The sequence below is a fragment of the Orbicella faveolata genome, unplaced genomic scaffold (genome assembly GCF_042242905.1).
Source record: "Orbicella faveolata isolate gen_17 unplaced genomic scaffold, um_ofav_v1 contig_15, whole genome shotgun sequence".
Classification (NCBI taxonomy): Eukaryota; Metazoa; Cnidaria; class Anthozoa; order Scleractinia; family Merulinidae; genus Orbicella; species Orbicella faveolata.
In genome coordinates this window covers 1,382,501-1,407,201 of record NW_028301542.1, presented here as the reverse complement: position 1 = coordinate 1,407,201, position 24,701 = coordinate 1,382,501, and the positions used below count along the sequence as shown (strand labels likewise).

General features: G+C 38.0%; 1 protein-coding gene across 1 annotated transcript in view; it reads left to right on the top strand.

Moving 5' to 3' along the window:
* Positions 1–18,052: 18,052 nt before the first annotated feature.
* The window catches only part of LOC110069078 (phospholipase DDHD1-like), a 13,850-nt gene continuing 7,201 nt past the window's right edge, over positions 18,053–24,701 (top strand). Inside the window, exons 1-7 of the mRNA XM_020776539.2 lie at positions 18,053–18,640; positions 19,786–19,913; positions 20,826–20,877; positions 21,011–21,139; positions 22,399–22,534; positions 23,476–23,588; positions 24,418–24,524. Coding sequence (XP_020632198.1) covers positions 18,259–18,640; positions 19,786–19,913; positions 20,826–20,877; positions 21,011–21,139; positions 22,399–22,534; positions 23,476–23,588; positions 24,418–24,524 — 1,047 coding nt within the window. The 5' untranslated portion in view covers positions 18,053–18,258. The remainder of the gene's footprint in view (positions 18,641–19,785; positions 19,914–20,825; positions 20,878–21,010; positions 21,140–22,398; positions 22,535–23,475; positions 23,589–24,417; positions 24,525–24,701) is intronic.

Sequence of the window (24,701 nt, the reverse complement as noted above, 5' to 3'; positions counted from 1 at the left end):
CGACTTTAGCAGTCAAAGCCGCCATATTGGTTATACAGTTATATTCGGATAGAAAAGAGTAAGTTTTTTTTTAAATATATCCATATCAGCAGAAAACGTAAGTCAAAATCATTTATGTCTGATGCGTGTACGGATTTCGTTTTAAGTTATACTTTGAAAATATAATTAGGTTTATAACACGTGCGTCTTATTTACTTTCTAATGAGCCAACGTGAAGTAAATACCAAAAAATGCGAAAGTGCCTATAAACGCTTGCTCTTGGACCATCGTAGCTTGGTTAAGGATATAACACAAACAGGGGTGATAATCTTATATGAGTGTGAATGTGAATGTACATCTTGTGATGGTTTGAATTATGAAGTCGAGAAGAGTTCTCGAAAAGGAAAGGGTTTACACTTCGCCACTCGCACGTGCACCACTAAAATGTTTTGTCCAATCAAATGCAAGCAGCGCTCTCTACGTCATCAACTCACATACGTGGTGTGCTATGGTTCGTGCTACGAATTGTAAACATAAGTCACGTATCTGCATCTGAACTTTTGCACGCGTCACAGCAAACTATTATTCTATTAAATTATTCTGTCTGGCTACTTCTAGGAGAAATTTTTCAGTTTAGATAAGCGAGTGATTTCAAGGTTGAAAATTAGGCAGCTGCGTTTTATTCGGTGTCGCAGAACTCATGTTTTAGGCTGAAAAAACAGACAATGGCATTATGTTGGTACTGCTCTAGTTCATTCCAAATGTTTTCAGCATGGTGCTGGCCATGCGGTTAAATGTTTAGGCTGGCCTTGTCCAACCATATTTATTTTTTGCTTTTCGAGACACCAATCGTGACACTTTGTCTCCTTGCGCCCCGAAACGCGTTATGTGACAGCCCGTGTTTCGGGCCGGGCGCAAGTGAGTTCAAAGTATGGAACTTGATATAGTGAACGGGTCATTTTGCAACTTAAGTGCGTTGGCTCTTGGGCTGGAGTTACATATCTTTGCTACACAGTGCTGACGAGTCCCAATAAGGACGGAACAGCTGTCCACTGTTGCGATCTTGCTTTATAGGTTCTTGTCATGTTAGTGTCTCGAAACGTCTTTCACGTAGTATCAGCCTTGCAATCTATTGTTTGTCTTTATTAGACAGGTACACTCCGCGTTATTGTCACGTGATGCCAACATTGGTTCCAAGCTGTGTTTCAGTGAAGCTCCATTGGCTCAAAGTGTCTTTTTATTTTTGCGACAAAAGGGAGAAAAATATTGAAACCTCTCTCCTGGAGCTTCACAAGACGCCGAATCTGATGCAGACGAACAAAACCTATAGTTTTTGAATAATCGGTTTTCTGATGAGGTTGATATTGGCGCTATTTTGCAATCAATTTTTATTTCTTGCTGATAACATCTAAAATGTTAAAAGATAAAAAGCAAAGTAGCATCTTACGAACTTGATCAAGCACTCATTGAAATTACGGCTGGCCAAAAAGGAATTTAAATTCAATTTATTCGCCGAGCAATCCATAAATGAATGAATAGTTCAATGAATTTTACTAAAATCATTATTTTCTTTAAATACATGTAAATAATATTTTAATCTTGGAATCTAAGAAAGCTTTCCTTTTTGCCTCAGGCTTACTGAGTCGTAGCCACAGCGGGATTGAAGTTACTTATCTAAAGAAATCCATACACATTACTTAAAGAAAAGAAAAGAAAACCATCATACGCAAACTTATTTTTTAAATGCTGTTTTCACGATAAGTTTCGGACAAAGAACATTGCTGGCCTGAAATTTTGGCAACACGATTCTTACTCCATTCTTAATCCTCTATAAAGATTTTTGTTGTTGTTAACGGTTGTCATTGCCACAACGGGATTGAAGTTTCTTATCTTTAGAAATTCACATGCATTAATAAAGGAAACGAAAACAAAACCATCATTCCAAAGTGGCCTTTTAAACATTACTTTCTCGATAAGTTTGTTGACAAAGAACCATACCGACCTGAAATTTGGGCACTGCATGATTCTTACTCAACCTTCATGGATCATGTCAAAGGAAGGTTTTTCTCGATGTCAATACAGACGGAATTTGACAATAAAGTTCAACTCAGTCTAACTCGAGAAGGCATTTATAAAGAAATCACCCGTTGTGGACTGTTATCACTTTGACCGTCAAAGTTTGCGGGCGAGTGCGAGATATCTTTTTCTAAATAGCGCTTTCGGCGTTGAACATGTTTTTCTCATCAATGCTTTATCAATACTTCATAAAAATAGTCGATTCAGGTTGATTAACAGATGATGCTGGGCAAAATAACAGGGCTGAGAGATCTCTTTTTGCAGCCGAGATTAGTATTTAAGAAATTTGTGGTGGGTGTATGATTTTCAAACCGTCTTCTGTTCAGTCAGTGTCACAGTTCTGTGTCGCGAATACGCACCTGATTAATTATAATAAATAGGAAAATAGTCCATCTGGGCCCAATTTGCCCGTAAAACATCTCCAGCAAACTATGACTTACGCGAAGGAAAGCGTGTTCGTTTTTAGTTTAACATATTTGTTTGAAGAGTAGATGCGCTTTCCAAGTGTTAAAACTCGCGCACTGGACGCAATGAATTTCGAACTCAGTCAAAGTTGATAGGCATTAGTATCGTCACACGAAGAAGTTAGTACCTGATCAAGACGAAGAAGTGCCTCGAAAAGAACTGGAAGCAACAGACATCGGCTGAACAATGCTGCTGTGAAGACAAAGCGAGACAAAATGGCTATTATTAGAGAGTACAGAATATCGAACATTCTTGTTTGGGTCGCCGACACTGATAAATCTGAAGCTACTAAACATAAGCAGCGGAAAACGAAACACACTGAAGAGATGTGTTAAATAATCTTGAGTATTACACTGTCGAAAATTGTTGCTGGAAAGTCTAAACGATTATAAAATGTATAAAACCCAGGGTTTCCTACGTTCATTTGAAAAAAAAGTGTAGCTTTCATTTAATGGCTTTCAACCCCCTTGGCTCAACAACTGAATATCAGTTTCACTCTGAATTACAAATTATTAAATATTTTTAACTAATCACACGTTCATTTCTTAACATTCATGTGTCAACACTTGCCTATCGATGACGCTTTTAGTTAATCAACGTGGCTGTCGGAAAAGGCCGCAACTGACCGTCTGAATTCTAATTTCCCAACCTTAAATATGGCGTAAACCGTACGAGTTAGTCTACATATACCTCTATAAGCCAGCAAACGTTGAGCTGAATTGTAAAATGAACCATGAATAGCAAACTGACTTCATATATTGCCACGGTACGTGTTGTCTCTCTGACATGAGACAGCTGGCAAAGACCGATCAAAATCGACCACATGTACTGGACTAAAACAGTTACTTCAAACACGCTCTTCTTCAGACCTGTATTACAGGAGATCAATTGAATTGGATTATCACTCGAAACTCGAATGAAAACCTTTTAACCTCTTCACGATACAAGGAACTGATTAAATTTAAAGGAGCACAAAGCTTACCTTACTGTTCAGCTAAACGTCTCGCGTTTTGTTTGGTAATTTCCCTTCAGGCTGTTTCAAAAGTCTGCTTTGCATACGCCATCCCCCGATGAGAGCCTCTGACCGAATTATGGGCAAAAACAAAGCTCTGGACGGTCTGGACGTGACCTCTCTTCAAAGTTTCCTGCGGCAGAGCAATTTTCATGCTCTCACGTATTGAGTTTCAGTTCAGAAGTCTGAACCTTTTATGAGGACACATTGACTTGAAATACCATTAGAATTACGGGAATTAATTTTCACTTAAGTTCTAGTCAGCCACGAATAAGGAAAACTAGACAAAGCGCTCTTTTGGACCTAAACTGAATTATTTGCCTGTTGTAATTGGCATAGGTGATTATGGATTTATTGTAGGTTTTGAAGAAAAACAAACACGATTCTGTTTTTCTTTTCTTTTTTTTTTTTTTATCCTGTTGTTTATGGAATTCCTCTGATAAGTACAAATCGCGTAGAAACAAGTTGAACGTGCCGGCAAAACACGTTAGGTCTTTTTTTTCAGTTCTTTATTACCAAGTAATAGAATCATTGGAAATTAAAAACGATAAGTCGGGGCATTTCACGATGCGGGAAACTGTTCACACATTGATGTCATTATCATACAATACAATATTATCTATACCATTCCTTTCTCTTTATCAAGAATAAATAATGTTGACAGATAATTGAATAATGAATGCAGATTCAAAAATAGAACTCAGAGAGGGGGAGGGGGTACTCCGCTAAGTTTTACACGGTAGCGATCCGCCCCAAGGTCCAAATCCTAACCATTTTATTTACCATTTTGACCGGGGAGGTAATCCTATAATACAGTATCTAGCCTTCCATAGCAAATGGAACCCCTTTCACATAGCTTCAGTAAGCTTTCACGGAGCCTATGCCTATAGCTGGTTTTCACATGACGTCACCAAAATTCAAAGTACAAAACTATTGATCTTTCTGAGATTTTACTTAAATGATGTATAAGAGCAGCTGAAAACTAATATTCATACAAATTTTCACTCCGAATGGGTTCTTGGTTTTGTGATACACTACGCTTGAATTTCTAAGCTTTTGCGTGACGCGGCATTTACATGACGGCCTAGAGAGCTGTCATGATGGTTAAAAAAGTGACTTATTTCGGGGAACTTGGCTATCTGAACAGTTCATGTCTTAGAAAAAGTATTATTTTAACGTTTTAGAGTTCCTCGATGGATAAATTCACGCTTTTGTAGCAAAACTCAGTGACAGATGTTTCTCTTGGTTTCCGGCCGCCATGTTGGTGCCCATACGGATGGGCACCAACATGGCGTCTCCATACAAATCTCTATAAATTTGGGTAAAAAATTTCTCCGCATATCTCGCATAAGAAAAATTGCAGTGACCAGAATTTTGGCGAGAGTCTTTGCATATTCACCTTCTTTCATTTCCCAGATTCTGGACTTTATCTATTGACCGGTTTTGATTTTTATTTTGATCTATTTTGAATTGCGTGACACTGAAAACCAGCAATAAAGGTTCCTGCAGAAATATTTCTATTCAGAACAGAAAAAGGCCCTCCAGAACAAAATGTACCCTCAAAAATCCCGTGAAAAGGTCTTCATACCCACCAGGACTGCAGAAACTTAACTGTATTTGCAGATAATTTGAAAGGCCCTTTTCTATACTTTAACTCTTGAAACCCTAAGCTACCCTTGACTCTACCAGAAAAAGAATCCCTCCCGGTTGGGGTCTCCCTGGATAGTCATTATAGAGAGTCCCCCCCGTATAAAACTTAAACAATCGTGGATAATAAGACCTCCTTAAAACAGCTCTTTCCTTCCTGATACTGTCACCGAAAAATTCAGGAGAATCCAAGCAAGGTATTCTTTAAATTTCTTGGTGGGGTGCGTCGCTTGGATTCTCAATCCCTCAACTTACGCCAGGCCATGTTCAGTTTCGTTTTGCATGCATTTTATTAAACAATGCTATTTACCAAACAAATCTTAATTTCCTGTTGCCATTAAAGTTGAACTCGATAACAGCGCCGTAAACATCTAACGCTTTTTGAGACCTTTCAAGAAATAGCTAAGGATCTCGATCATTTTTGTTTTGTTTTGTTTTTGTTTTTTTTAATTTTTATTTGAATATACACATTTGATAATGAATATTAAAAGCATAAAACTACGACATTTCGAAGTCATCTTGACTCCATTATCAAGTAGAGTCAAGATGGCTTCGAAACGTCGCAGTTTTATTCTTTTAATATTCATTATCAAATGTATTTCGAAAAGTAAAGTTCTTTTATAAATATACACATTATTTAGAAAACCAACATTACTTACAATATCAACATTGCTGACAATACTTTCATTTCTTACAATACGAACGATACTTTCAAAACTATTACTACGTACAATAGTGGCAAAACTTACAGCACTAATTTTACTTACACTACTAAGACTTCATAGTAACATTAAAATAAGGTGATGATGTGCGCTTTATAATGTCAAAGTGGACTGACTAATTTTCACCATTGCCATTGTGATTTTCACACTCTTCAGATCTCGAGTCAAGTTGATAACCTGGGGGAATGATCTTTGCCAATGCATATAAACTTGTAATTTCTAAATATATGTTCTCTTTTTTCCCTTCTTTGACGAGCGTTGTCGAGCCAGTTAAATTTGTGAGAAATGGTTTGTTTTTTTCACTCAACAATTTGTCAATTTTGTGTTTGCTATCAATACAATCTCTGGGAAATCAGCGATCTTTCAACGCTTATTTTCCAAGCCCTAAAGCAAGACTGTTTGTCTTTTAGTATCAGGTATCTCACACCACTTAGGGGCACGGATGAGAAAAACATATTTACTAACTTTGCTTTCCGCATAAACTATAAAAGAATAGACGAGCAATGTCGTATAGTCTATTTTGCAAACGCAAATAGCTGACAAATGCCAGTCTCCTATTCAATCAGCATTCAATCCTATTTTGGTTTAAATAATCCGGCCGGTTTAATCTTTGTTTTCCTTGCCACAAGAATCTACTTTGCCATTATCATTGCAAATATTTAAGTGGCCGAAGCAGTGGTCCGACAGACATCTGATCGTTTTGCCACAATTATTTTACTTATGCTCTAGTCTATCAATATCGGTTTGGTTACAAGCATGCGCATAAAAATTGTGAACTAATACCGTTCCACAAAATGTTCATTGTTAGCTATTGTTCATTGCATCGAATGCTTCGTTATGAAAGTAATTTTTAAATCACAAAAATTATCAAAAATTTCTCCTACTACCCGTGTGTCTTCTTTGGAACCTCTCCAACATAATGCCTGTCTATCTCAATGACTCCATAAAAACTCTGAAGACCTAAATATTTAGGTCCGGTAAACGGTAAATGCGAGACTTCGCGAGAAGGCGAGATAAGCGTTTTTCTTTGCGAGCCCGAGACATTTTGACTAGCTTTTTTAATTGCGAGACTGAGCCAGGAGCCGGGAGACTGAGACGTCAAAGATTTTAAATACCTTCGAGTGCGAGAAGCTAAGATCAAATCGTTACTTCGAGAATTTTTACTAAGCCTTGCAAGACATAGAGAGCAACCGAGACAGCTTTGTGAAGAAACTGCGAGACTGCGAGATGCACATAACCGCTAATAAAAAGGGAGACTGTGAGATCAGTGATATTCGACGAAGATTGCAAGACTCTTGGTTTTGGAAGGCTCATTCGCCGTCCCTATATTTGTCCCGGAACGGAAACGTCTGGAGATATATGTTTTTCTTTGATCATACTTTCAACTTGCATTTTCTGGTGCATTCCAATAACTTACAATAACAAACACAAGATAGGACATCGTAGTAAGATAGCATTGGCCGGTAGCCAAGCTTGATGTAAAAATAAAACGGACAACTTCTGAAAAATTGCAAACGAAGTATCCATGATTATGAATCGAGTAAGAGCATGTAAAATTGCATTTCAAACCTTGGTTTCCGGCATACAAATGTACACACGGAAGGAATGGTTAAAGCAGTGTGGAAGTAAATGGAATTAAGGTGAATAGGTGGCAGGAGACAAACCGCCTTAATAAAAATAAAACTCATACCCCAAGATAAAATCTGCCCGTGTTAATGCTTTTTGTCGGTGTTGACGGCAAATTCTATTTGGTACAAAACAGATGCGGTGATACTGGAGGTGCGAATACAAGAAGCAAGGAAAGAAAAATATGGAAAGTAATCTTTTTCAGTTCCCATCAGAGCTTGTTTGATTAACTTACCCATCCGCTTTCAGTTCAGAGTTAAATGCTCAGATTTCTTAAGATTTTTTCCAAAAGGAACCATCGATATTCAAAACTCTCCTCATCAACTCATCAAGATAAACGACGAATCACTTTCACTCTGGAATGTTATAGCTCTTACTGATTGCCATCTAACTGAATGATCTAAGCCTAATCAAGGACTTCGAATCGAGAACCAGCAAGGCGTTTGAAATGATTCCGAAATACTAGTTCCGTAGTCGCTTTCAACTTATACGCTACTTAAATCCTACAAAATTCCTGCTATGATCGCATTTTCGCCGAACATGATGAACATGACGACGGCCGACATTATTCATCTTACTTTTATTTTTGTGGCTAATTATAATCATTAACAGTTATTTCAGGACAGTCCATTCCTGACTGAATCAAAACCCACCGCATACATCCCGAGCGTACTTGTACACAAATTGAAGATGAATTGACCCATTATAAAGGACCTACGAATACAAATTTTGACAAAGCTATCCTGCATATCACACAAATTAAAACCTTCTTACCGAGATTTATCTGCTGCAAGAAGCCGGAGACCATGGAAGATGACACAAACTCAAAGTTTACCTCACGGTGAACTGCTTGGTTTTTCGTAAACGCTTGTTTTATCGTGATGTTAACAGAAGGCGAATTGCGGGTGCGATATCGCCTAATGTTTACCAGCTGCTTACTTGATAAGCCGATCTTGTTGACCTTGCATTAGCTATCTCTCCTGTGACAATGGTCAATTATGTAGTCTTATTATGGGTGCGTTCTTTTGGGATAATCCTGGTCAGGATTAGTGATCCAAGGTCACTCGGATTAATATGGCGCATCTAAGAGACCGAGGAACCTGTGAGTGGATTCCTCGGTTCCTTCCCCACGTATCGCAAGTTCTAAAATTTTTTGGTTTAAATTTTTTGTGATTTTATGAATTTTCCTTTCCAAAAAAGACACAGCACATTGTAGTGCATTTTCAAGCTTTGGACCAGGCCGCCCTCTTCAGTATTGTAACGAAACTTCAAGAGGTGAAGGTAGATTCTCCAAACGTCGCGGAAAGCTCTAGGAACAAGATTAGTAAGCACTTATATGAGTGCCCCGAGGGAAACAGTGAGTTTTGTCTTCCCGATACTCTTAATGCTCCCTGGGACGAAGCCGAGGGGAACATTGAGGGTTGAGGGGAAACAAAACTTTGGCCAGTCATTAAGTGTTTTGTTATACCTCCCACTTACTCAAAACTACGAAAAACATTTTTTGCTTCCAATTGACGACGCCCAGCACCCAATTTTGGTGCACGACCTGATCACGTTCGCGTCGAAAGCTCAAGTTGTTGTTTCTGTAGGCAGTTAGTGAGTTTTGACCCGTGACACGTGCACGCTCTCCTCCAATCGGAAAACGTATCTGAGTTGGGAGGTATACCAGCAAAATTTGAAGACAGCCAAGTTTAGTCGAATGAGTTGTAAGTAATATCACGGATTGCGGACCATTTGAGGTAATATATCAAACACTCAAGACAGTGTTTCATCAGGATATCCAAATACCGAAAAGACAGTTGAAAATACGACGCCCAGCGGAGTATTTTTGACGAAATTTGAGGTGTTTGGATAGCCGATGAAACACTGTCTTGAGTGTTTGATATATCTTCTCAATCAAAACAAAAACTAGTGAGTAAACGGAGAAGTAAAATCGTCAAAATCTATGCTAATCATGAGGTCCGGGTATCCAAACCTCCTCGGTTGTGATTTTCTTTGTTTTAACTTGATGAATTATTAATGAGTTTGAGAAATGAATTTAATCCACCGAAAACCAATATCAGTTTGTGCAAAATTAAGCCTGAGGGCACGTGTCTGAGTTGAATGAAAGAAATCCTGATCAGGGCAGTCTAGAAGTAATTGAATGTTTGTTTTGTCATATTTTTAGTCCTGCTGTACAATGGTATTACCAATAAATGGAACAACTTTTAATTTAATAGGAGTAGGTAAGCAGTTAGCCCAAAGAATATTGCTCAGACGAGGCGTCTGAACAATCACTGACCAATTGTCAAACTTCACAGAAACTGCGTTAAGAGTCGTCACAATGTTTCATTTAAATTTTCCAAGATTACAAGATTGTAAGTCAAACCTAGAGTCCAAGGATAAGTATTACACGATATAAGGTAGAAGGCAAGGTAGATGTACGTTTTAGGGGACGAAGGATATACATAAGTTAGTTAAAACTAGTCACAGCTGGATTTTCCGTCCTGCGTCAAACTTCCTATTCCAGCGCAGACTACCATCACACTTCGCTTCGCTTCAGGGACGAAACCATCAAATTGGAAAAATAATTTTAGAAACAACTAACAAAAGGCTAATTGTGAGACATAATTGAGACATATTTTTTCACTGAACAATAATCCGTCTTCTAAGAACGTGCAAGTTGATATTCCACGTGAAAAAGTCAACTAAAACTCCGCGATTGCGGGAACACTTCACACGCCATTAGGCGGAAACAGCTTAGCGTTAATATTTATTTGACAAAGAGTTAACATCCGACAGAAATGCGCTGATGGAGTTGGAAGTTTCTCCATATTTGAAGAAGAAACTCTAATTACTATCCGGAAGGTTCGATAAGATATCATTTTATTAAACATTATATAGTTACCCTCACTGCATCCTCCATTTATTAAATTTTATCAGCTTTTCACTTGAGCATCTCACTGTTATTATATTGTTTCCAATCTTCCAACATTTAAAGAACAAGCAACAGGACCTACACTGTTTCCAGTTTTTCGCTGCAATGTTGATCGTTGCTGTACCAGTGTTGTACCTATTCATTAGGCAACGTGTAAAACAGGTTTTATCATTTGTTAACATCTATGTCTAAGCGCAGTCAACATGAAATGAATCTCATCTACTCTGTAATATTTAAAAGTCAGTCCACCAGCGCAGCTGACAAGTCCCTCACAAAAAACTACGGTGCCGGAGTACTCTAATTGTTTGAGTCAGCGAGCATTCTAAAGGATTAATCTCAGTCCAAAACGAAAACCTTGAATGAACTTTCGCACTCACTCATCATCGGGCCCATCAGGACTCTTGAGACCGGAAATGTACTTTCAAGCCATGATTCAAAATTTGTTCCGTTCCAAGGCTGTGCGTGCGCCGAAGTGATTTATGATAGCTGGCCATGACACCCAAGTCTGAGGGGTTTAATTTTGAGCGAATAGTCAACAAGACTACTAACATATGTCCATTAAAATACGCGGCTAGCTCCAGTTGACACTGACTTGAGACTACAATCCAAAATCACAATTTTATGCATCACAACTCAAAAATAACGAATTATTTTTCTTTCATGAGCGACGTGCGTGCGTTTTCGTTTTAATAGACAGCTATGGAAGAAATCAATCAAATTCAATAGAACACACTGATTGTTGCTGGTCTCTTCTAATCAGAGGCGAATTCTAGAAGCTCGATTTAGCTACAAACAATATCAAATTATAACTCCCTTTTTAAATAAGCGCTTCGGTTTGTTTTGTTTTTGTTTTGTTTGTTTTTTTCAAACTGACGTCTTGTATTCTAATCAAAATTAAACTGCGACACTATAAACCCCCAAGCTGAACCTTTTTAAAACTATGTCACGGACCATATTTCACGTTGTTCGATGAGCACCCTAAATCCCATTAGCAAAAATAAATTGCAAAACATCGTTAACAACACATATGGAGTATCATGGCAATTGATTTTTGCCACATCGATTTTGCGTGCTTTTCTCCAATAGCTGCAGGCTTTGTCTTCATATGGAAAGGCGGAAATCGATGATGATCAAACCGGGTTTCAAAAACCCAAATAAATTGCTCTATTTTCAACCCTCACTCTCGGAGTCGAGTTTGTCGTAATCACTACAGCAAGATGGTCACACTCAATTTAGACGAGCATATTAATTTAGAGTAGGTAAAAATTTTATCTACATTCTTAGAAAAGAATAAAATGATTGTTTGCTTGTCAAGAAAGAAGTTTTCATTCTGTCAGTAGGAGTTTATGTAAACAAATGCGCGTTGAAAATTGTTTGTGTGACGGTAAAATTACGGCGCCGCGGGAGACAGCAATCTTATTCTATTTTGAAATCACAGATTAGGAACTTCTCCATATTTCAGATTCTAATACGCATTACATCAAACAGATCCACGACTTAAAGAGCAAATCACAATTCATTTTCTCTCTTCAAAAAGGAAGCTTCAGTTGTTTGTTTAATAACAAATGGTTTACTTTATCTAAAACGAAACACAGCTTTTATCAAACTCACAGCTAAAATATATTCGCAGTTGCCATTAAGTTAAGAAAAATTGCCTGGAAAATGTGTTGAATTAAACCCAAAACGCTGATAAATTACAAACACAAAATACTCTCACCTGGATATATTTTCCTTGTGTGGTGCACCTAGTAATGGCTGCAAATGGCCAAAGCATTCAGTCTCGTCTTCGGCCACTCGTCCGGCGTCTTCTGTCCTAATCCTCTAACGAAGACAGAACTGAATACGAAGTGTAAATCAATTTTGATGATCACACCTGTCGTTCAATACTATTATTTTGTTTGCGATGTAGTTTGTGATTCGTCAACATATTTCCATTGTAAGCTGCAAATTTAACATAATTTCCTAAATTAGAAAAGTGCGGTCTCTTTGAGCGACATAGCGCACTCGATCGTGCCAGGTCCTAAAGTAGGCTTTCGACGCCATATTTATTTATAAATCACAAACAACTGTGTCTCATTTGGTGCCCCATTAACCACAAGGTTGCATGAGGCATATTCGACATTTGAGGGGCTTCATCTAGGTAAAGCTTTTAGCTTCGTGCAGTTAAAAGATTATGTCTTAAAAATTATCACCCCAGCAGAATTAATTATCATTGTTTGACTGCCACCCTAGAACCATCAGTTGCTACAAGCGAGTTTTGGTCGATAGAATCGCTCCCAGGTTTTCACCATTTTTTGCGCATTGTTCATGGGGTGCTAACACCTGTGTCGCTAGCTTTTTATTCTTTTTTCTTCCAAAGAGAACTCATTATCATTGCGTGTGGCCGAGTCTAAAACTCCTCCAGAGAATATGCTAAATTTTCTGTCCAGTTGTTTCATTTAGCTCGTCAATGAAACATCCGTGACGGATTTTGGTATCGAGATAATTCAATCTCAAAGATTAGCCGTGGGGCAAATGAATGATTTTGAATCTGGAGAGGAAACTCGGTTCGGTTACATCTTGAGGATCAAACAAAAACAAGAAACGCAGCACGCTGATAAACTCCGGATTCATGAACGATAAAAAACAACAAGAAATGAAAAGACAGAGAAACGCATTGCCTTACTCACTGACATACAGCCCAACGGAATAAAACAAATCGTTAGCATCGACTCGAGTACCTTCGTCTGCATTCAAGCACTCGGACTAAATCTAAAACTGCTCAAATTTTCTTGAGAGTTAACTGTCTTTCTTTTGTTCGACAGAGAAGCCATTTCTACCCGTTCTCTTTGCTTGTACTTCGGCCACGTACTCAGGAAATACTATACGGACAATAAAGCTGAAGAATCTCTTCTCTAACCGGCCCATCCGCCTTGTAGTTAAAGTCAATCTCGTTCTCTCTGAGACCAAAAATTTGTTCGTTTGATCTCATTTAGTCAGTGTAACTCGTTTAAAACGACAACTGTTCCGTTTCTCGTCATCTTTATCGCCAAGATTTTCGTCCGCAGTTTAAATTGCAGTAGTATTTAAAAAAAGAATTGAAAAAAAAAAAAGAACAAAAAAACAGAACCGAACATAGACCAACATGATGTCATTCAACTGTAATTAGATCTCTCCCTACTCTGAAACTGAATAACATCGAAATTGTTGGAACAGCATAGTTAGGCGATAAAAAGTGTCTGGTCTAGCTAGGGTACATTCATTTCAGAGCCAATGGACAGCATTTCGATGTTTAATAAATGTATGTAGATATATCTTTGACAATTGTTGTGATTTGGACCCATGCGGACTTTGTATATTATGTACATGGAAGAATGAATTCGATTTGCAAGTTTTCTAGATAGACGAAAAATACTTTAGATACAGAGCATAGATCAATTCAAGACTGAACGCCGGAAGTTTTAACAAGGCATTGAAAATCAAACAGTATTGATTAAAAAAACAACGAACATGAACAAAGTTTATGTGTCAAGCAGTTTAAGTTCTTAATGAATAATTTGTTTGAGACCAATAATCCATCTGTTTTCTTGCCTCAGTTCAGACGCAAAAATTGTTAGTATGCCTGACGTTTCATTTGCCTCATTTCCACATTTAGACGGGTTATGAGTTTGACAAACTATAGGCCTGAGGTCTTTTAATCCCCGTCAAAACTACGCGGGAGAAATTTAAAAACGGAGGTTTCACTCTGAAAACGCGTCAAATGTTTTCCGTCCACACTACGCCGGAGAAATTTGAAAACGCAACAATCACCAGCACAGTCATTTCGGATTTGTGGTTGAAGAAAACTCGGGTTGGGAAACACATGATTATCGTGACGCCACCGTCTCTCTTTTAACTTGAACATGTTTTTCATCCATACTGAAAAGCGAAGCCGGAGTTTTTAAATTCCTCCTGTTTGAAAAGCGGTTTTCGAAAAGCTCCGTTTTCGTGACGGATTAGAGTGCACGGTTGGCCAAACCGTAGAAATAAAGTCGCATTTTCAAATTTCGTTGGCGTAGTGCGGACGGGGCCTTGATAAGTCAAGCAAAAACTTTTATTACAGCCATGCAGAAGAATCAGATACGTATGTAGAGCGCAATGGAAATTGGGCGCTGTAAATTTCTTTTCGCTGTTTGAAAAATGATATTCAAAGCATTCCTTTGCTGTGGAATCTTAACTGGCTCGACTATACTTAAAACAAGTAAATAATATCATAAGTATTAGGCCTATAACTATGTATATAGGAAGTCTATCTATGTCTCTAACCTGACAGATTCCTGCTTTCAGTTGTAAGATGAGGGCAATAACAGTCGTATCTTCTCAATCGTATCCGAGCACAACATCCAACGTATCACTCTGAGTTTGTCAGTCTATAACATCCTGAATAATACAAGTTACGGCACAATAGTTAAGGGCTGTATTCAACACGTGAGCAAGCTTCAAGACGTTTGCATAACAAATTCAGCAGATTAACAGGCGAGTCAAACCTACTGATGCTATACTGAAGGCTACCTTTGTTCCGTGAAGATGCGGTTTCTGACATGAGCCATGTCTTATCTTATGGACTGTTCCTCGTCTGATTCCAACTCAGTCATTTTAATTCTTTCATGTATACCCTGGGACATCCCAGGCCAAAACAAACCAAACTATTTACACACCATATAGACAAAAATCACATTAACTGCGTTAAATTATAGCCCATTGCCCACAAGGACAATCACTAAAACAAAATATAAATTTAATCAGTGTTTTTTTGTTATTGTAGTATATCTTCAGGTTCATAGAGATCGTATCTTTCAGTCAGTCGTCGGTTCTCACTCATGAAATCCCGTTTAAGTCTGTTAGAATCTTGTTCAAGCCTGTTTGTCCGTCGAACGTATTATACTTACTGATGACTCTTTTCGCAGTAGTTTCGATTTTATTTAAGCAGGTTTTGCCACCAGAGAAGCATTCGTGTTAGTGCATTCCTGAATCACCGTTACATTAATCCACTCGCACTTATCTTTCGGATCGGAGGTCACTCATTTTTTATGGTCCTTCCTTGTCAATCGTGGATATTTAATATTTTTTAACCATGAGCTGACACAACCTCTAACTATTTGTAATGATAATTGACAGATAATTATCAAGACGCAGTTACTTAACTAACAAAGTTGATTCCTGATCCTTACGCCAACCGACTCTTTCAAAAACAAATTGATCGATGTTAACCTTGATAACCGCACGATAAAAATTAGATATTTTCTGAGGCCGGGGGTCGGCGAAGGGGTTCTCGACTTTCAGGGCCGATTGTTCGAAATTTAAAATTTAAACTTTGCAAGAAGTAGGAGGGAATGCTTTCAAAGCACCGTCTTGATTCAGTGCGCGGGAGTGACTCATACTCAGTTACACCTCAAACTGGTAAACCAGTTCCAATGCTATCACAATTTCAACAGCGGTAAACAAGTATTATTGCTTCAAGTACTTTCCGCATTCCACCAACTAAGCTGTTCCTGTCGTAATTTGTTTATCGAGACTAATATCCTATATTTATTCAGTTGCTCTAACAGTGGTCATTTTAGATTTTAGAATTCAGAAACCACAAGTACCATGGACAGCAAACCATGACTTTAACCAGTTAAAAATATGACGAGCACTTTCTCCCGAGCTCCCTCTCTACTTCCCCCTCTCTACTTCCCCCCTTTCTACTCCCCCCCCCCCCGCCCCCTCTCAGCGCCTTGCGATTCCTTTCAGTTTTTAGGTACCTCTTAGCTCTGTCGCTTAAAATAGTTTGAGCTAGACTGCCTTAATCCAGCTTTCATTTAATCTTATTGAGGGGTTCGTGAGAATCAAGTAAAACGGTGTCCTGTGTTGCCATCTGGTTAATACGATTAATACTTGGAATAGCCGGATTAGTTGTACATGAAAACACAATGCAAGAGCTTACCGTTATAAGAAGTCCTTGCCCGCATTAGGCCGAAGCGTTTTCAAATGTATAACAACAATAAACTTTAAGTGTCCTTCGGACTACACACCGTATGAATTACACTGGAGTAAATCCTGAAGTGAGTTTCGCAGGGTTTAAGGCCCTTCCCACACTGCGCTGGAGGAATTCTTTGAAAACGGCGGTTTCACTCTGAAAACGCATCAAATGTTTTCCGTCCACACTACGCCGAGGAATTTAAAACCGCAAAAAAAAAAAAAAGAAAGAAAAATACTGGTCATTTTGGATTTGTGTTTGAGTAAAACTCGGTCAGGGAAATCACGTCACAATCGTGACGTCATCGTTTTCGAAAGCTTCGTTTTCACGATGTTTTCTGTCCAAACTAAAACACAAACCCGGCGTTTTCAAATTCTTCCTGCTTGAAGAGCGGTTTCGAAAAGCTCCGTTTTCGTGACGGATTAGTGTGGACGAAAGGCCTAACCGTAGAAATAAAGTTCAGTTTCCAAATTTCTTCGGTGTTGTGAGAACGGGGCCTAATTTGCGGTCGTTTCTTTAATCAGTTCTAGTTTGGGTGTTTGATTTGACCACTTCCCTTAAAGAAAGAAATACTCCTGCTTTTCCCTGTAAAAGAACAATTTTCCATTTTCCTGTGGTAATGCTGTCGAGGATACAGCTGTCTGGCACTAAAAACTGTGACCAACCGAGAATGTAAACAATCGACAATTTATAAGCGTACTACGTGCTGCAAATTTGCTAAAAAAAAAAAAGGCAGTCATTCAAATTTGTTTGAAGCGAAATACTTCAACTGCATCAAAAAAAAAAATTCTTAACTTCTTTAATTAATAGTGTCAAAAACCCGACCGTTAAGCTAATAGCTCGAGTGTTTGACGTCTGTAAAAGCCAACTGCCAACCGCTCCAAGCTTTGCGAAACAGACTTGGCACAAGGGGCGAGATCTGAAACCCGGTCTTGCATCAACAATTGTTTGTGACGTCCTAAATTAAACATCGAACCAATATTTAAAAAAGTGGCGAATTTTTAAATAGCATTAATTCAAGGACTTACTGCCTCGATGCGCGTCTTCTTCTGTGTTTTTCCACTATTCTTCCTTTACTCGGCGACGTTGCAGGATATAAGCTTACAGTGCTTTCGATTCAGATGCATGCTTTCTTTCAATGCCGCCGCGGCTGAAGAACTACATTCGCAACCAAGGAGTGTTTTTGGTTCATGATTTTGAAACTTGGATTAAATTAAACCAGGGAAGTTCTGTAAAATACTAGTATCCCGTCGTTAAAAGTAACACAAAGCTTGGAGATGAGGAAGGTTTTCCGACCACGAGGTTCAAATAAACCAGTTTACGATTTTGGCTTTATTTCGATTCGCTGGCGCCTCCTTTGACATGATCCTGACAGTTGATTTGAAATGGCTTTTCTCGTGCGGAATATTTTAACATTTTTAAACATTCACCCACAATGTCTTTTTTTGTTGTTGTTTTCGGTTTGTTTGTTTGTTTGTTTGCTTGTTTGTATTTTGTTTTGTTTTGTTTTCATTTCATATAAATTTCACTTGAAAATAATCACTTCGCGATTCGTTCGAGCTCGCGGGCGTTTTCTGTCTCACGACGGTTGCCAAGGCGTGGATCCTAAGCTTGTACGTTCCAGGTTCACACGGTCTGTCTTTTTGCAAAGAGACTAGGCCGAAGCCTGGTTAAAAATGGCGTATGACGAAAACTTTTTCTGGTTGAATTATTGTATTTTCTAAATTTTAGAATGAGGATCTTCTTATCTGGTTGATGGTAGCTTTTCATCTGTGAATCAGAGAGATCACTACCTTTGCGTTCAATTTATTGGGACAGTAACTATCTGAATGAAAGTATGAGTGAAAATGGCGGCGGTGAATCTTCCTCTCCCAAGAGAAAAGACATGTCGGGTAAACCTACGCGACCTCCACCTCCATCGAACTATCCAAAATTGCCACGTCCTCAGAGTCTTCAACACCACTTAGATGCTCTGCAAGCGCTTAAACCTGATCGAGTACGCTGGTTTGTAAAAGAAGACAAAAAGTGGGTGCCTTTCAATGGCAGCGATTCGTTGGCTATTGAGCATTGCTATCTCCAAATATTGGCGCTTGAAAACCGGGATGAAGACAGCTCTAAGCTCTATAACACGTCCTCGATTTATGAAATGCCCACTGTTAAAGGAGGCCTGTACGAAGTGGATGTTGTTGCTAGGCAATGCACACCCATTTACTGGGAAGGTTGGTGTAATATAAGGGTACCGGGAAGTCTTTATATTTAGCTGACCGGAAGTAGCAACCTATGAACTAGCACTATATCATCTTAAGCTCTTTATATTTAGCCACTCACTGGTCTCATGAAAACTAGGAATCAACTTTTGATTCTCTTGGATTAGACAACAAATAACTCATGTTGAACTGATTGATTGTTTCTGCCAGATCTGTACTGTACTATTATTGGATCATGTGTACTATTAAAAGGCATCTGTGGTTGAGTGTCAATCAATACCCCTGATTGACATTTCAATTCATACTCGATCAATGTCCTGATCAATGCACTGTCAACACTTGATCAATAGTTGGTTGATAGTCGGCCAAGTGTCGAAAAACTTGTATGTATCAATCAAATACCGGTATTAGTCAACAACTGGTCGACAGTCGACTGAGATGTCAATCGAGCATCAATGGAGTAGCAATGGAGGGTATTGATCAACACTCAATCGCAGACGCCTTTAGCACACATGATCCCTGTTATTTAGCAATTTTTTTGATAAGAAGGTAAAATAAGAATTTCAACTATTTGCACACTTCCTCAATTCTGCATTCTAGAATATGTGATTTTAATTGTGACCTGGGGCCCATTTCTGGAAGGTCCCGAAAAGTTTTTGCACCTGGAAAGCCATAGCAAAATCTCAAACCTTGATTGCAGAGCTGTTATATTCACGTGTTCTTAATATGAACAAAGGTTCCCTACATACAAGAAGTCAGGTGTATACACTTCCCTGTTTTTAGATACAGATGAACTAAAAATTAAATGGCTTTATGGGCCGGAAAAGGTCCCGGGGCTTTTGAGAAACAGGCCGCTACTCTTTAAACGGGCGGTAAAAAGGTCCTTTAAAATATGCAAGAATTGCAGCGCAAGTTAAGTGTCACAGGTCCCAGCTACTTCTTGATTATTTTGTGACGCTTTTCTTAAAAAAAAAAAATTTCCTCTGCAAGGCTAAGAAAGTTTCTGGCTCACTAAGTCTCCAAAATAGCATATAATTACATATCAAAAGTGTTGGTGCTACACAACATTAAGTTGAACTTCATAGGATAGAAAAGGAACTTCTTTAAGTTCATAATGTACCGTGTACCAATAATTCTATTTGTTGTCATTGTACTAGATAAAAGTATGCCAGTTTGTAGAGGAACATGGTTCACTGGATCAACTTCACTGGACATGTGGCAGCCTCTCAGTGAGGAGGACAGTGATGAAATAGAGTTATCACATCAGACCATGTGGAACTCTATGGTGAGTCAGTCAGCTTTATACTGGTAATCATGGTAAGGTACAGCCTGGATATGAGCCAAGTGGCCCATCAGGCTGGCGCTTATCTCCAGTTTCTGCAGCATGAAGTTGCTAGGAGTATATTATTTTCTACTCCTCCCAGATGGGATACTAGTCCATCGCAGGGTTATCCACAGCATTATAAATTAATTTGTTGTTACCCATTTATACACCTGAGTGGAGAGAGGCACTGTGAGAGTAAACTGTCTTGCCAAAAGAACACAACACAATGTCCCTGGCTAGAACTCAAACCTGGAACACTCAATCCGTTTGCAAGATCACTAACCATGAGGCCACCCCACATTCACATGTTGAACATACATTGTATAGGAATCAATAAATTATGTGACCAACTTTACAAAATGTTGAGAAAAGAAAAAGGTGTCCCTGAGCATTCTTTCGATAAACTTTTGAACCACTTCAAGGAGAAGAAAAGAAAAACTTCACTAACATGCTCCAGGGGCCAAGTACTGTATATAATACGATGGACTAGTTAACATTTCATCTGAAAGGAGTTGCTTCTGGTTGTTTCCAAACTGTCTGAATGCAATAAGTCAGTTAGTGACTGTGTATAACAAAACTTAACTTATATCCCATTCACACCAACTAAGCTAGTTAACTAAATCAGATTTAGGTATTTCCAATTTGTCAATTACTGTACGCTTTGAAGTCACTTTGAGAAGAAAAATTTCAAACTACCTTGATAACATATTTTAATCAAACAGATTTTTAACTTGTAAAGTTGTGGGGTGTGTTTGGTATGAGCGACTAATTTTTAACCTTGTTTAGTTCAATCAGTTTTAAACATGTGCAAGATGTTGTTGTGAATGGGGTATAAGTAAGGTTTAATGAATTAATCTTTCACCTTTTTGAAAGGGTTTAACTGTTGGACCAGTTCAAAATGATATGGGTCTTTCTCACCAACAAGGTAAGATTTTTTGCTCATCACTGAAATACTTATGTTAGGTCTTTGATCTATATATGTAGTCATCCAACTGTGTTCATTCATGCTTGATTAATTGATTGATTGATCTTTTTATTGTCTGTCTGTTTTTTTATAGCACTAGGCCAACTCAAATTAAAAGGTTTTTATGTGGAGTGGAAAGACATAGCAGATGTATGGCTATACTGGGATGATGTGAAATCAAGAATTATTAGGAATTTTGGGGAAAAGATTGGGCTCTCTTCAGGTATAATTCTGCAACACCATACTGCAAAAAACTCTTACTCAGTTATAAATATAAATCGATGTTACATTACATGTACTTGCAAAAATTTTGGACATTAAAATTTTGGACGATTTACATGTATTTCAGACTTTACAGTGTGACTACCCTGAGCAATGCCACTTAAGCAAATTCTTTGCAAACTGATTACTGGCATTTTAAAAGTTTTAAAATAGTTACTTATCAATAGTTACTTACTTGCCTTTGTAATGTACAGCTTGATTACATGGATAATTTGTTGGAAAACTATCGTTAACCTCCGCAAGTTTTATTTGTAAAATTTGTAGAAAATTTTGTTGGATGGCCTTGGTTAGAGTGGTTGCACTGTAATGTTTGGACACTTTTTATCTCACTTATGCCTACAGAACACCTTAATAATAATAATAATAATAATAATAATAATAATTACGATGACAATGACATTAAAGGTGACGATTACGATGACGATGACAATGACAGTGACAGTGACAGTGACAGTGACAATGATAATGATAATGATAATAATACGTTATTTATACTTTAAGATTGAACAACATCTGTGAAAATGATAGTTTTACTGCACCCTCAAGGTTTTACAGATAGAAAATAAGGAAAATTCTATCAAGCCATTATATATCTCTAGCAGTGTCTCAACTAGAGTTCACTCCTTAAAGGAAACTAACAGCTTTGGAACTTAAGTTTTATACTGTACTTTATTATATGGCTGTCTCACAAGGACTTGGAACTACCAAATTCACGAATTTGATTGGCTGAAATTGATATTGACTGGGTCTAGATTTTCCCATTTAGACCGGCATCTAGACAGGTGACATTTTGTGGTGAAAAAGCTGCAACTAAAATACAAAAATATTGACTATTTTCCTCTAACAATATTGGTGGTAGTACCAAAAAACCTGATAAGAAAAAAAAGTAAAGAGGAAGAGCAAACTTTGGCAGATTTAAGTTCAGCTCATCACCATTCGTGAGCAAAATGTCAGCTAGTACAAACCAGTTTCATTAGACAGATTAAATTTCTCTTGTTTGCCATATAATAAACATCTTATTAACCGAGCTTAGTTGGTCTGTACGGGAGAATCTTGACCTTGGTTGTGTGTACAGACCTCACTGCATTCAGTCTGTACTCACAACCTTGGTCAATGTTCTCCCACAAAGACCTCCAAAATTTCTTACAAGTATTGTACTAATTTTGTATAAAAATTTTGCCTTCTTTGTTGTGGGCCCAGCTACCCAGCTTCATCGTGGTTATCATACGGTTGCCAGCCCTGACGACAGACCTCCAGATATTTCTCACTTGGTTTTTGTTGTTCATGGGATAGGACAGCTTCTACACACGAGCAATATTGTCAAGAGTAGTGCAGAGTAAGTTTACCTGAAATACACCAAAAAATTTTGGGCCAAATTGTAACCTGATTTTTTGCCAAGTCTAGTTCATCTCATACTAGCTCAGCCAATATATAGTAAAAACCATGTGTAAGAACTAGTGGTTTAAGACCCTGCTGGTAGAAAATTGCCGTGTGATTTCAATACCCAAAAATATAAGAACCTGTTTAGCCAAGTAAAATCACTCAGGTTCTTATATGTAGGTAAACAGTTAAATTATGATAAACACTTTAACTAAGGAGTGTGACTTTGAGATTGCAAATTTATATTGCAAGAAAATGCATGCACATAATACAATACCGTAAGATCAGACCCAAGTTTAGTTATTGTTCTGGTTATCAACAACTACATCTTCTTCATAGACATTAAGAGCCTAACCAAGAACCTACTTTGACTAAATTGCCACTAACTTCCCCAAATTACAAGAACCTATTTGGCCATACTTCAAATAGTTTAGGTGAGAATAGTTCAGGTGGGAATGTAATACAAGGCTGAAAGACATCTCGGCAAACACAGGCAGAGCAACTAATTAAGTAAGCATTAAGCCTCATTTATCAGGTAATCAGGCCCTAATTAAACCACTTTGTATATTTTCAAAACTATGCAGTCTGGACATCATCCACAGTGGGATGCTTTCATTGTGGGTGGCCCCCCAGAAATTTAGGAATTTTTCCCTTGTAACCATTACTTTTATACAGCTGTTAGGGGGGGAAGGTGTTTCATATAGGGAAATTTAAAGTGTTTTTTCTCAAGAACATAACAAAAAATATTCCATTGTGTGATATTCCTAACATCAGTTAAGCCTCTACACTCAGCACAGCATGCTTCCTAAGGGGAACAACACCAGTACCTTGTTGGATGATTTGAAGAATCGTAGATCAATGGCTTACTTGTCATCATTTTTATCATTTTATTGCCAGCCTTCGTCGGGGTGTAGCTACAGTGCTAAGCAAACAGTTTCCTGATGGTCCTTGTGACCAGAGAGTTGAGTTCATTCCCGTGGAATGGCGGTCATCACTTAAACTGGACGAAGGTATTAGCCAATCTGGATTACCCTAGAGTGGTTTTCAATTGAGTGTTGTAGAACCAAAACCAAACCAATTACATACATGTACCAATTAGACTACTCAGTCAATCTCAGACCGTAGTGAAACCAAAACCAGTTGAAAGTAATTATCTGATTACTTTCGACATGCAATTGAAAACTGCTCTATACAGTTATAATAATAATTACACAGTTATTGCTACTTCTAAAGTTCTTAAATTTAACCTTTTGAGTAGTGATCCTTGCAGTGGTAATCTTTCAACATTTCTGAGAGCTCAGTACATTAAGGCAAATATTTCATACAATATTTTCTTTAAAATTGGTGGTGGCAAGAGTCTATTCATAAAAGAAAAACAGAAACACAATATAAGCCTATTTATCTCACTAATTACATTCCTTGCCCACCCAAGGATGTAAACAATCTCCAAGTAATCAAGACTGTGAGAAAAGGTGACAGTACAATGTAGTGTTAATTTACAATGAATGGAAGGGCCACTGAGAAATGTTTTTAAGCCATCTGATCTTGTTTAAATACTAGAGTCTAGAGTTTCCCAAAAAAACTGAAAACAAAGAGATAAAGGAACCAGGATGGTTAAAGATGGAGAAGATTCACATGGATTACAAATGACAAACTTGAAAAATTTAGGCTAAACTTTTGAAGATGCGCAAATTGTGATGTAGCCCCCCTAAAGGGAAGATTTCTCTTTGTGGTGGTTCAATTTTTGACAGATTAAGTGAATCAGTGAATATACTGTGCAGTTTGCAATTCCCATATTACCTGAAGTGATAAGTAACAGCTGTTTTCTCTTTATTCAAGGTACTATTGAGTGCATAACACCTTCATCAGTGTCAGGACTCAGGAAAGTTCTTAACACGAGTATGATGGACATCATGTATTACACAAGTCCATTTTACAGATATGAGGTAAATGTTTATCCCAAAGTATTTCAAACTCAAAAACAACCTGTTTGAACTATTGTACTCTTTCAGTGGATGCAAAGGGGTACAAATTCATGTACATGTACCAGGGCTGTCAATAAGGTCAGAGACCCATGACACCTGTTCATGGGTGTGAAGATCAAGGTATAGGTGAAAATCCCT